The following is a 12923-nucleotide window of genomic DNA, read 5'->3' on the forward strand; positions in this document are numbered from 1 at the left end:
AAAAAATTAAAAGTTTAGATACTAAAACAAACAAAAACTGATAATTTAAATACTAAATGTGTAGTTTAGGGGGGAAATCACGTTAAAAGTACAAGTTTCATGAAAATAATTTAGATGTTAATATCAAATGAGTATTTGTCCTAGTGGTTTATTATTTATTTCTATTTCCTTTTTCTTTTCATTCATTTAAAAAAAAACTAAAGCAAAAGGTAAATGTTTGTTCCCAGAATTAGATTCTTTGAAAAGGAACGAGACATAGCAGAGGCTGAAGCTTTTATAAAAGACCGAATGGACAAGTAAAACGGGCAATGATGGCGCTACTATCTCCAATTTCCTCTCGATAAGGTGCGTTGCGGTAAATGCACCACAGAAGACGCCTATAGACCAACCATTCATCTACAGATAATGGCTTGACTAATGGTCATATGAACAGCAGATATAACTTGGAAACGAGAAGCAAAAGTCGAGCATTTTCTGGAAGCAACATCGTTTTAGGACGATCATTTTTTAAGGATTTAAAAATATAAAACTATTTGATCCATAAACATTAAAAGCTTTGGGAAGATAACATGTTTTTGCTTGAAGCGTGCAAGCAATGGTTCTTTGAGTGGGGAGAGAGATGATGAATTAAATAAGAAGATTATGATTCTATTTTTAATCTTGCACGAGGGTTTATATATTGACTCTCATATTGTAGAACCATATAGAGATGACAAATTAAATAAAAAAAGTTATATGATAGTTGATTGATCGTGCCTGTCAGATGTTATCAGAAGAGTTTAACTGACTGAAAACCATAAAACTTCGATCAACAGAAGAGTGGTCGTAGAATTGTAACTCACGAGAAGTTCTTTCAAAGCTACACCAGCAAGGGGTAAACAAAATGATAGTCATAGTTTTTAACTAAAGAATATTTATAATTTTAGTCGGTGATTTTATTTATTATTAATAAAAGTAAAATAATATGATTAAATTGAATTAAAAATTGATCATTTATATGAAATCAATATTAAATTACATATCACCAAATCTTATAATAGTTTCGATCATGATTAATTATAAATTATAAAAAAGACTTGCTTTTTAATGCTGCAAACGTAGAAAAAGCATTATAGAAGATATTTACGAAGCAAAACAGAATGCAATGTTGCATTCTCTGTTTATTGCTGATAAGAGGACGTTAATATTTACATTTAAAGAAAACAATAACTGCAGCGTTGTTTTATCAGAAACTACGAAGGGCAGTATCTATAATATTTCAAGGTCATCGTCTTCGCCAGCTCCTACGACATTGAACACGATATCAAGTCGAACCTTATTGGAACTAGACTGCTTCACAATGACTTGAGTTTCCAAATCCACTTCATCGCATTGACATTTAACAATATCTGCGATAATTCTTTGCTCCTCTTTTACGCATCTTTGATCCTCCATTATCATCTTTTTCAAATCTGTTTTTACTCGTGTGACTCTCACTTTGAAACTCCTCACTCTTGGCTTCAAACCATTCTTCTTCTCCTTGATCATGCCGTGTGCCACCATTGTTATCGGCTAGCAAAACTGTTTGTGAAATTTGGAGGAAGCAAAAATCAAAATTTGGAGGAGCGAAAACCAAAATGCAGAGGGACCGAGCCAAATGGAAAATAGGCTTCTTTGGTCCCTAAGCCTTATGGAGTTCCCTCAATATTTAGTTTTAGCTCTGTAACTGATATTGAAAAAACAAGGAACAAGCATCGTTATATAAAGAGGCCAGTCGGATCCGAGGTTAAAGGATCACAATATAAAGCGAGCTTTTAGGGATTTATTTTAGAATTTATATTAACGTTAATTAGATTTATCAGTGTTCTCATCCTGATATGGTTAGACTTTTTCAATAATATAACCTTGAATTATGCAAGTTAATGTTCGTTTCCGTTCACTTTCCTAATGAATTCGTTAAAGCTCGCAAAGAATGTGAATGTTTTGGACGAAGGAAGATTTGGTGGAAGCTGTGGTTTAGTTTCCATTAAACCTCTGTGAATCTTCTCTCCACTTTCTGTAGTAAACGATAAGGGAATTCATTAAGCTCTTATTTATTATTTTATACTATCCAAAACAATTAAATCAATGTCTTAAAATGACATTTTGAGTTATATATTATTTTATAGCGTGAGTTGCGGCAAGAAACTTTCACCTGAAAAAACAACTTTGCATAAGATATCCCTTGTTATATGGTTGTTAATAAGTGGCGTATACCGGTGTGTACTAAGGGTGTACATCAATATGCACCATTAATATAAAAATATGATAGAATTTATAGTTATTAAATGTAATTAAATGATTTTATTTTTATTAGATTTTAAAAGTTATAAAATATATATTAGACTTCATATTTTATTAAAAATAGATAGTAACCGTTAAATATTGTTAAGGGGTGACGTAACATGTTAAATTAATATAAAAATATCTTATTTGCCCCTCAAATATAATTAAAATTTTATTTTAATATTTTTCAATATTTTTAAGTAAAAATTTCAGTTAGAAATTAAAAATTTTAGATTTTTTAAAATATATTAAAATAAAAAAATTTAAAAATAAAAATTATAACTTTTTTAAAAATTTTAATTCATCAAATTATTTTATAACTAATTATTCATTAACCGCAATTGTATTTATAAAATATAAAATATATATTTTTTTAGATAAAAAATTGAATTATCAAATAATATAATTATTTTTTATTAAACGATGTGATTTAAGCATTTTACTTTAATTTTGTTTAAGAAGTTTAAACAAAATTTTAAAAAATACATCTAAAAAAACTATAGTATCACATTAATAAAAAAATACATCCATAGTTAAATAAAAATAATCAAACTAATCCTTAACTATTAATAATGTATCAAGTAGTTTATATGATATTAAAACAATTTTAAAATTTTTTTTTTATTTTAATTTTCAATTCAATGAAATTAATAAAAACTATTTTAATTAAAATATATAAATAGTAAAATGAAATTTTAATTACAATTAAAAGGCTAAATGAGATATTTTTTTATTAATTTATCATGTTACATCACCTTTTTAATGATAAATAATGACATTGTGCTTATTTTGTAACAAAGTCTAAAATTTAATGCCTATTATATAATTTTTGAAAGTTTGGTAGATAAAGATCATTTTTGATATATAGTTTAACGTCTATTTATGAACTTTTACCTTATAAAATTGTGGTGGATATCAATGTTTGACATACATTCTAGAATTTTCCCTCCTTACAAGGCAACGAATGCACCGAAATAATGGGTCATGAGTGCTAATCATTTAATTTTTATGTAATATTTTTATGGAATTTTCTTAATCAATTATCAATTGATATAAATATTCTACAGACACAACTGTTTGAACTCGAAATCTCTTAGAAGAAAAACACTTGTTTTTACTATTGAGATATCTCAATAGACTTATATTATTCATTTAAAGATAATATAGATTGGTATTTCTCTTCTTATTGTAGGTTTACTTAAGTAATTTTATATGTTTGAAACTATTCTTAAAACTGAACTTTCTTTCTTTCAGTATATTTGTTGTTATAACAATTGTTTCTACTAAATTTTTATTAAGATATTTAAATTAAACATATAAGTATATTTTAGTTTACCTTTCTAAAAAAAGTACTCTTCATCCTTACACGGAAGACAAGAACATAAGACAAAATTATAAAACCTAATCAAATTTTATTCAATGTCGTCCTCACCAATCTTTTACAAGTTTGTGCACCAAGCTTCCCTTTTTTGCATCATATATCTTATATTTTATAATCGGTGAATACGGATAGGTTACAAATAAAATTGAGAAAATAACTTTAGTGACCGAAAATATCTTATAATATACGATTTTAATCAACTTTTTTTGGATTTGCCAAAATGACCAACAAAATCGCAACGCGAACTCCAACTTCGCAACTCAGTTTCCAAATTCGTCGCGTTGCGATTTTCCATTTCGCGTTGCGATAGTCTAAATTCGCGTTGCGATATCGCAACGCGATCTTAAATTCGCAACTCAGTTTCCAAATTCGCGTTGCGATAGTCCAAAATCGCATTGCGATTTTCCATTTCGCATTGCGACAGTCAAAATCGCATTGCAATTTTCTATTTCGCGTTGCGATAGTCCAAATTCGCATTGCGATTTTCCATTTCGCATTGCGATAGTCTTGCTCTTGCATTTATAGTCAATGCATGCAACTTACAATGCTCAATCCCATATTGTATTGGAAACACTATTGGGAATGGGTATTTAAGGCTTGAATTTCCCACTTCCTTGTTGAGTGAAAGAGAACAAGGGGGACTCTCGCGCGCCGTCGTCTCGTCTCGGGTCGGGTCGGGTCGTGGTCGTGGTAATACGTGTCTTCAACACATCCGCGCGGATACCATCTTTTTAGAGAAAATTCTTAAGAAACAAATGCACGCGAAATGAAAAATCGCAACGCGAAATGGAAAATCGCAATGCGATTTTGAATGCGATTTTGGACTATCGCAACGTGAATTTGGAAACTGAGTTGCGAATTTAAGATCGCGTTGCGATATCGCAATGCGAATTTGGACTATCGCAACGCGAAATGGAAAATCGCAACGGGACGAATTTGGAAACTGAGTTGCGAAGTTAGAGTTCGCTTTGCGAATTTAAGATCGCGTTGCGATTTTGTTGGTCATTTTGGCAAATACAAAAAAAGTTGGTTAAAATCGTATATTATAAGACATTTTCGGTCACTGAAGTTATTTTCTCAATAAAATTTTGTGATTTTGATTGTTAATATATCATACAGTGTCACAATTTGTATACACGTACGATATTTGGAACATCCCTTCAAAATAAGAAATTTCAAAAGTTACAGTCACAACTCATTAACATTTAAATTATACATAAAACCACCACACGTTTAGTACATGAACGAATAGATTAAAGATCTGATCAAAATAACAAACATTGTTGTAGGCCACATGTAACATGTTTGGCCCTTCAGATCAGTACGATGAAATGGATTCACCCGGGAATTTGATGTTTGATTTTTGAAATACTGCCGCTGTGGTGCTCCACTTTTGCAGTAATTATCTCAGCCCACAATTTCACTGAAAAAAACGAAAATAATATAAGCAAAACTGCAATTAAAAGTTATCAGTTGGGACGAGAAAGGAAACGGCAGGATTTACCGGAGTAGTCCAGTTAATTGAGCAGCCTTTCCGAGATCACCTTGTTCTCTTGCCTCGAGGATACCAAACATCAGATCGAGTCGGATCTGAGTGTTGGCCGTTTGTTGAATAATTAGGTTAGTTTCACTGCGAAGCTGTTCGTATTCTTCTTCGACCGCATTGAATTTTGCTCGAACTTGACTCTGCTCATCCTTAATGCTTTGCTGCTCTTTTCTGATGTCTTCCATCTCCACCTTCAACCTCCCAAGCCTCTTCCTCATGTATTTTGCTGAAGTTATCTTTCTCTAGTTTCCCTCGTGATAAAACAAACCCACGTTAATAAAATACTTATAACAAGGAAACACTCGCATGTAGGAAATTGGCTATAATGTACTAGCTTTTGCAAAGGACTGCCGAAGGTATAATGTCAGCTCCAGCTTTCCTATTTATAGAAACAATTGCTTGGGGACTAAGGCGGCAAAATTGGCTTGCGTAACCGCGTCAACAACCTTCGCCCCGGTGGTAATCGCGCGATCACCCAACGCTATCAGATTCAAGCCGGTCGTGGCTTGTTCACAATCGCGCGTCAGTCTTATCTATTAAACAAAATTTTGATAAATAATTTATTGTTATTATATATAATTCTTTTTCTAAAGTAACAAAAAGAAAAAAGGATAGTATATTCTTTAATCGTTTAACCCGAAATATACGCAGTAACAAAACCAAAATTGTCTTTGAGTTTGAACACGAGATGGTGAAATAACTGATGATTATTTTCCTAAAATAAAATAGAAGCAAACTTCCAGATTATTCTCGTTTAGTTTACCTGGAATTCTTTTTTTTTTTTCAAGGAACCTACAGGAGTTTGACTGAATAAATGCAAAGATGAAATCTACATACAATTCCCGCAAAGTTAAACTATCTAACAGAAGTCATAACAATAAACAAAGATCACGAGGACTGCGGGAACTTGGATTCATACATAAGCGCTGCGCCTTGTGGATAGAAACATGAACGTATGGGCTGACGAAAACTTACTCCATTACCTGCTGTCTACGGCAAGAAAAAAGAAACACAGATAAGGCATATGGCATCCAATAAGAAACATGAGGACCAAATTAGAAGAAGGCAAAAAGATCAGTAAAGCGAATATATATATATATATATATATATATATATATATATATATATGTATCACAAAGAAACCAGAGCCGTATGGCAATCCCATAAAAACTCCAATAGGAAGAGAATGATGGAGTGGTAGTGGTCCAGTGGATAATGGAAACACCGAATGAAATACAAAGAGCTATATGATTGAGACGCCCGCATTTCTTTTTATCATTTTCTCCCATTTTTGCTATAAAACTAATATATATAAATATATATATATATACATTAAATTTAAGTGTATTAAAACCGAGCGGCCCCATGATTTGAGAATCGTTGTTATTTTTTAGAGTCACGTTTGAGTATCATAGATATTACAGGTGTATACTTTTAATATCTTAAAATTGAGAATTATTTTAAACATATATAAACTTGTATTTACTTTAGATTATTAAAAAATGAAACTCGTGATGATATTATAATATGATATCTTATATTTTTTAATTGTATGTATTTGATTTATTGATCAATTATTTTGTATTGAATTTTGAAAGGTAAATTACGAGATTGGTATTCTCAATTTAAGTTATTCTATTCACAAATATCAGAATTTAAACTCCTGACATTATTTAAGAGATCTATTGTCAACTTATTATTAATAATATTTTATAATTTTTAATGTATAGTATTTATATAAGTTTTAATTATATTTAAAATTAAATCAAATCAAATTGTTAAATTAAAATATTTATTTAAAAAATAACCATAAAATTCAAATTCGGTCTTTATAGATATCCCTCTCCCCAAACAAAAGTAATTTTAGTCCATAAATTAAAAAAAATATATAAGTTATATAGTTTTTCGAGTTTTTAAAAGAATTTGATGTTTTGTTTGAGAAATTAAATTTAAGGGTAAACTATATAAATGATCACCCAACTATATATTTGTCTCGAAATTATCATTATTTTTAACTTTGTGTCAATATAACAATTGTATTATTTAAATGGTTTCAATATAACCACTTGCCGGTAGCATTTAATGGGAGTATTTAGTTAATAAAATTGTTATAATTAGAGTGTGAATCCTTGTAAAGTTACATATTTTGTGGCATTGTAACCCTACTTTGTTTTCTTCCATTTTGATCACTACTTGTATAAGATTTGTTTCCTTGTATTTTCATTTAATGCAATTTGACCCTGATTCTGTTTTTAATTTGTCTAATGCCTTAATTTGAGCATTACCTTTAAAATCTTTTATTCTAGTCATGTATTAAATTTATAGATTAAATCCCCTAGATTTTAGAGATAGAAATAGACAAGTGGGGACTTAAATCTAGGCCAATTGAAAATAAGATAACACTTAAATTTTTAAACAAATCTAATATATTCTTTATAATTAATTTAAGATTTTAATATTTTATATTAAATTTATTTATTTTATATTTATTTATTAATGATTATATATATACGAAATTATATTTAAAATTAAATTAAAAATTTATTTAACATACCCAAAATCACGAGTACAATTTAAAATCAAAAGATAAATTTATAATATGAATCTTAAATAATTTTTCTTATGATTATAATTTGGATATTAAATTATTTTTTAATGATTTCATATATATGAGCATTAAAAAATAAATATGAAAACAATAAATTTAGTTTAAAAATTTTAAAATCTTAAATCAATTATAAATAAATTATTATATTTATTTTAATGATTTAAGTGTTGTTATATTCCGAATTGACCTATATGTAAGTTCTCACTTATCCTTTTTTTTATCATTATATATATAATATTATAATTGATTCCTAAATATTAGATTTAGCTTAAGACTTGTATTTCGCAGGGTTGCCTTTTCTAAGACAGATATCTGAAATCTGTTGTGGAATACGGCTATCGGATAGAGCAAAATCGCAACTGATAATTTGAGAAAATAAAAATAGAGATAAAGAGGACACAAATTTTACGTAGAAAACCCCTAAATAATATAGGGTAAAAACCACGGGCAATGGTAGAAGAATTTCACTATGAGAAAATAGGAATTACAACCTCTCTCAATCTAACAAGGAGAAAACAATAAAATTCTCTCTTGATAAAAAAGAGAAAACAACTCTCAAGAAAACTATCTAAATTCTCTAGTATTAAGAGAAAGCTAGAATGATTTGGGATGATTTTGAAGCTAAATGGGATAGGGTATTTATAGTTGAAGATTAAGGACTAATCTTGTAAATACCCTAAAGTACAAGGACTAATTTTAGTAATTTTACCATTTATTATTTTAACAATTTGGTGGTCAAATTTGACTAAAATAGCCGCCCTATGCTAATTAGCCGCCCATGTATTGAATTTTCAACAATCTCCCACTTGAAGATTTGATTGGAACAATCATATCTTCAAACCATTCTTTCTACCTTGTACATTCATGTTGCTTACGTCTCTGACATGCCACAAGAGGATCGACACCAGGTAAATTTATCGACATTGATCGCCTTCGTCATGAAATCTACTATGTTTTCTTTGGTATGGATCTTCTGCATATCTACTATCCCTTCTTCCACATTTTCATGAATGAAATGGAACTGAACTCGTATGTGCTTTGTCCTTGAATGAAATGTTGGATTCCTTGCTAGATGCAAGGCACTTTGACTGTCACAAAATAGAGAGACATACTCTTGATTGTGCTCAAGCTCCTCTAATAGCATCTTCAACCAAATTGCTTCTTTACTGACTTGTGTAGCTGCTACATATTCTGCTTCTGTTGTGGATGTAGCCACAATTGACTACAATTTTGAAACCCAGCTTACAGCTCCACCAGCAATTTTGAACACATATCATGTAGTAGATTTTCTTTTATCCAAATCCTCAGCATAGTCAAAATCTACATACACATTGATTAGTAAGTTTGATCCTCTGTAATATAATGCAACATTTAAGGTCCTTTTGATGTATCTCAAGATCCTCTTTACTATATTCCAATGCTCTTTTCCTGGATTCACAATGTACCGACTAACCACTCTCACTGCTTGTGCAATGTCTGGTCTTGTGCATATCATAGCGAACATTAAACTTCCCACTACTGATGCATACGGTACTCGAGACATCTCCATCCTCTCTTCTTCACTGCTAGGACTAATACTGGAGGATAATTTGAAGTTAATAGGAAGAGGGATACAAATTGGCTTACAATCTTGCATGTTGAATCGTGACAAGATCTTCTTCAAGTAATTCTTTTGTGAAAGCCAAATCTTCCTATTACTTCTATCTCGGTGAATTTGCATCCCTAGAATCTTGTTTGTTGATCCCAAGTCCATTTCAAATTCCCTAGCTAGTTGTGCCTTCAATTCTTCAATATGATCTTTGTTGGGTCCTGCAACCAACATGTCATCCACATACAACAACAATATAACAAAATCGTTATCACCAAACCTCTTGAAATAAGCACAAGGGTCTGCATTAAGTCTGTTGTATCCAAGGCACATAATGAATGAATCAAATCTCTTATACCAAAACCTCGGCGCCTGCTTTAGACCGTGCAGAGATTTGTTCAACCTGCAAACCAAGTTTTTCTTTTCTTTTTCTTCAAAACATTCAGGCTGGAACATGTAAATCTCTTCTTCAAGATTTCCATGAACAAAAGTTGTCTTAACATCTAGCTGTTCTAGATGTAAGTTCAATGTAGCACACATTGCCAAAATTACTCAAACTGTTGTTAGTCGAACCACAGGAGAAAAGATTTCATTGAAATCAATACCTTCTTTTTGAGCATATCCTTTGACCACCAGTCTTGCACGATACCTCTCAACTTGATCGTCACCATTTCGCTTGATTTTGAAGACTCATTTGTTACCAATTGGCTTCCTTCCTTGAGGTAGTGGCACAAGGTCCCATGTATTATTTTTACGAAGAGCTTCAATTTCTTCTTGCATCGCCATCATCCACAGTGAAGCATCTGAGCTGTTTATTGCCTCCTTGTATGTTGATGGCTCATCGTCCTCTGTTAAAAGGCAGTATGCATTATTTCCTTCTATAACATAATCTGAGTGCCAATTGGAATGTCTTCTCACACGATCTGATTGACGAGTTGTTGGAGCTTCAAAACTCTATGATTCTTGTTTATCATGTGCTGGTTCTACTTCAGAAGAATCTCCTTGTTCAACCTCTTTTTCCACATGTGTAACACTTTAAATTCTTCTTGCTTCTCGACTTCGATCTACCATTTTTGTTACTGCTGTTTTGGCCACGTTCTGTTGATCTCCCTCTCATCGTTGTCAACTCTTCTTCTTGTTGTAGATTTACTTGTCTGTCTTCCTTGTTCTTGCGCCGATTTTCTTCTTGTAGAACAGCAGCTGCAACGTCATCGAAGACTAGACTGGTGACATTATTGTTTGTCTAGTTGATAATGAGTTGATCATAGGAATCAGGTAGACTTTGAAGTAGAAGTTCAACACGTTCTTGTTCTCTTATTGTACATCTTAATGATGTAAGCTGAGAAAATAAAGTGTTCAGCGTGTTTAAGTGCTCCGTCACTGAAGTAGATTATGGCATCCGGAGAGTGTACAATTTTCTCTTAAGGAAAATTTTATTGTGCAACGATGTGGCCTCGTAAAATTTGGTAAGATGATCCCATAACTCCTTAGCTATCTTTTTCTCCTCGATGCTTGACAATACTTCATCTGCTAATGCTAGATGAAAGTTTGTTATAGTATTCTCGTCCATCTTGTTCCATTTGCTTTCATCTGTGAAATCTACCGGTCTTTAACTGATAGCTGCTAGACAACCGTCTTTCCTCAAGATGGCCTTCATCTTCAATTTCTACAATGAGATATTTCTCCCATTGAACTTTTCAATATCAGATTTTGTTGTCATAGCTTCTATTACGGATAGCTCCCACTATTTCAATATGGTGAATAGTTCTCTAGAACCTTCAAAGAATGGGTAATACCTTCTTACTTTCTTATGTTGGAGGATCCACCTTTTGGTGGCAACCACAAAGACAATAAGTAGATATTACACACTCTAATCTGCCTCTGATGCCAATTGTTGCGGAATACGGCTATCGGATAGAGCAAAATCGCAACTGATAATTTGAGAAAATAAAAATAGAGATAAAGAGGACACAAATTTTATTTGGAAAACCCCTAAATAATATAGGGTAAAAACCACGGGTAACTGTAGAAGAATTTCACTATGAGAAAATATAAATTACAACATCTCTCAATCTAACAAGGAGAAAACAATAAAATTCTCTCTTGATAAAAAGGAGAAAACAACTCTCAAGAAAACTCTCTAAATTCTCTAGTATTGGGAGAAAACTAAAATGATTTGAGATGGTTTTGAAGCTAAATGGGATAGAGTATTTATAGTTGAAGCGTAAGGACTAATCTTGTAAATACCCTAAAGTACAAAGGCTAATTTTAGCAATTTTACCATTTATTATTTTAACAATTTGGTGGCCAAATTTGACTAAAATAGCCGCCCCATGCTAATTAGCCGCCCATGCATTGAATTTTCAACAAAATCTTGTTAATGAAGCAGCAATTATGTCTGTAAGTATTAATTTTATCATTAATCCAAAAATAAATGCTTTGACACATCAACAAACTACACTTCTGTTGCAACGTGCCACTTTCCCATGACTCTGTTTATGTCCATGCTTCCCAGCGATGAAGCTAGGTTGAAAATCTTTGGACTACTGTGGTGATCTCTAAGGCGATCTGAGCAAAAGTTGTTTTTTTGTTGTTTCCTTAGGCGTTGGGTTTCTGTTACCTTTAAATTTTATTGCAGGTGAGAAAAGGGCATTCCAAGATCTTCCAGCAAGATATTATTGATGTGTTAGATAAACAGTTGTTTGAAGATATGGGTGCACTCCTTACAGAGGAAGAACAACAGAAATGTGAAGCAAGTGTAAGTGCTGAAATATTCTATTCTGAAATAGTACTATAAATTGAAATTTGCAACTGTTTTTGCTTTGTTTTAATATGCCACAGACTTTAAGAAGGTTGATTTTCATATTTTCGGTTTCAAAGGTTCATATTTTACATGCAGAGATATGGTCACTGGTTATAAGATTTCAGGAAAAATCTCTTCCTAGAAGAGTGTAACCATTTGGTGGAGAGTAGTAGAAGAGTGTGGAAGAAATAATATTGCCCTTTTTAAGTTGCATTCCATTGATTATTGGGAATTTGACAATGAAAGGAAGTTGATCGTCATGTACAAAAGGACATTGTAGCTTATTTTTCTGATTTTCAGTTAATGTAACGTAGGTATCTTTTGAAAAGAAGAGACTATTGGCTGTTCATGAAGCTGGTCACATAGTTTTAGCTCACTTGTTTCCTCGATTTGATTGGCATGCGTTTTCTCAGCTCCTGCCTGGTGGCAAGGTACAAATGTTTCAACAATTGGTTTCTATTTGATGGCTTGTTATGGATTTTTCATTTGTATTTCCCTTTCTTGTTGTTTTATCTGTTTTTTACCCTTTCACAACATGAGTAGGAAACTGCAATATCCGTATTCTACCCCTGTGAGGACATGGTAGACCAAGGTTATACAACGTTTGGCTACATGAAAATGGGTGGTAGCTCACGGTGGATGTTGTGCTGAACTTGTGTTTGGTGTTGACATAACTGATGGTGGAAGGGATGA

At 31.8% G+C, this 12923-nt stretch overlaps 1 protein-coding gene across 1 annotated transcript; it reads left to right on the forward strand.

Moving 5' to 3' along the window:
• The first annotated feature begins 12031 nt into the window (after window positions 1-12031).
• Window positions 12032-12912, forward strand: LOC120128950 (ATP-dependent zinc metalloprotease FTSH 12, chloroplastic-like). The gene is made up of 3 exons (XM_039146552.1): window positions 12032-12185; window positions 12545-12661; window positions 12774-12912. The coding sequence occupies exons 1-3, from the start codon at window positions 12138-12140 to the stop codon at window positions 12879-12881; spliced, it is 273 nt and encodes a 90-aa protein (XP_039002483.1). The 5' UTR covers window positions 12032-12137; the 3' UTR covers window positions 12882-12912.
• Window positions 12913-12923: the final 11 nt, after the last annotated feature.

Source organism: Hibiscus syriacus, unplaced genomic scaffold (genome assembly GCF_006381635.1).
Source record: "Hibiscus syriacus cultivar Baekdansim isolate YM2019G1 unplaced genomic scaffold, ASM638163v2 tig00110482_pilon, whole genome shotgun sequence".
In the NCBI taxonomy this organism is placed as follows: Eukaryota; Viridiplantae; Streptophyta; class Magnoliopsida; order Malvales; family Malvaceae; genus Hibiscus; species Hibiscus syriacus.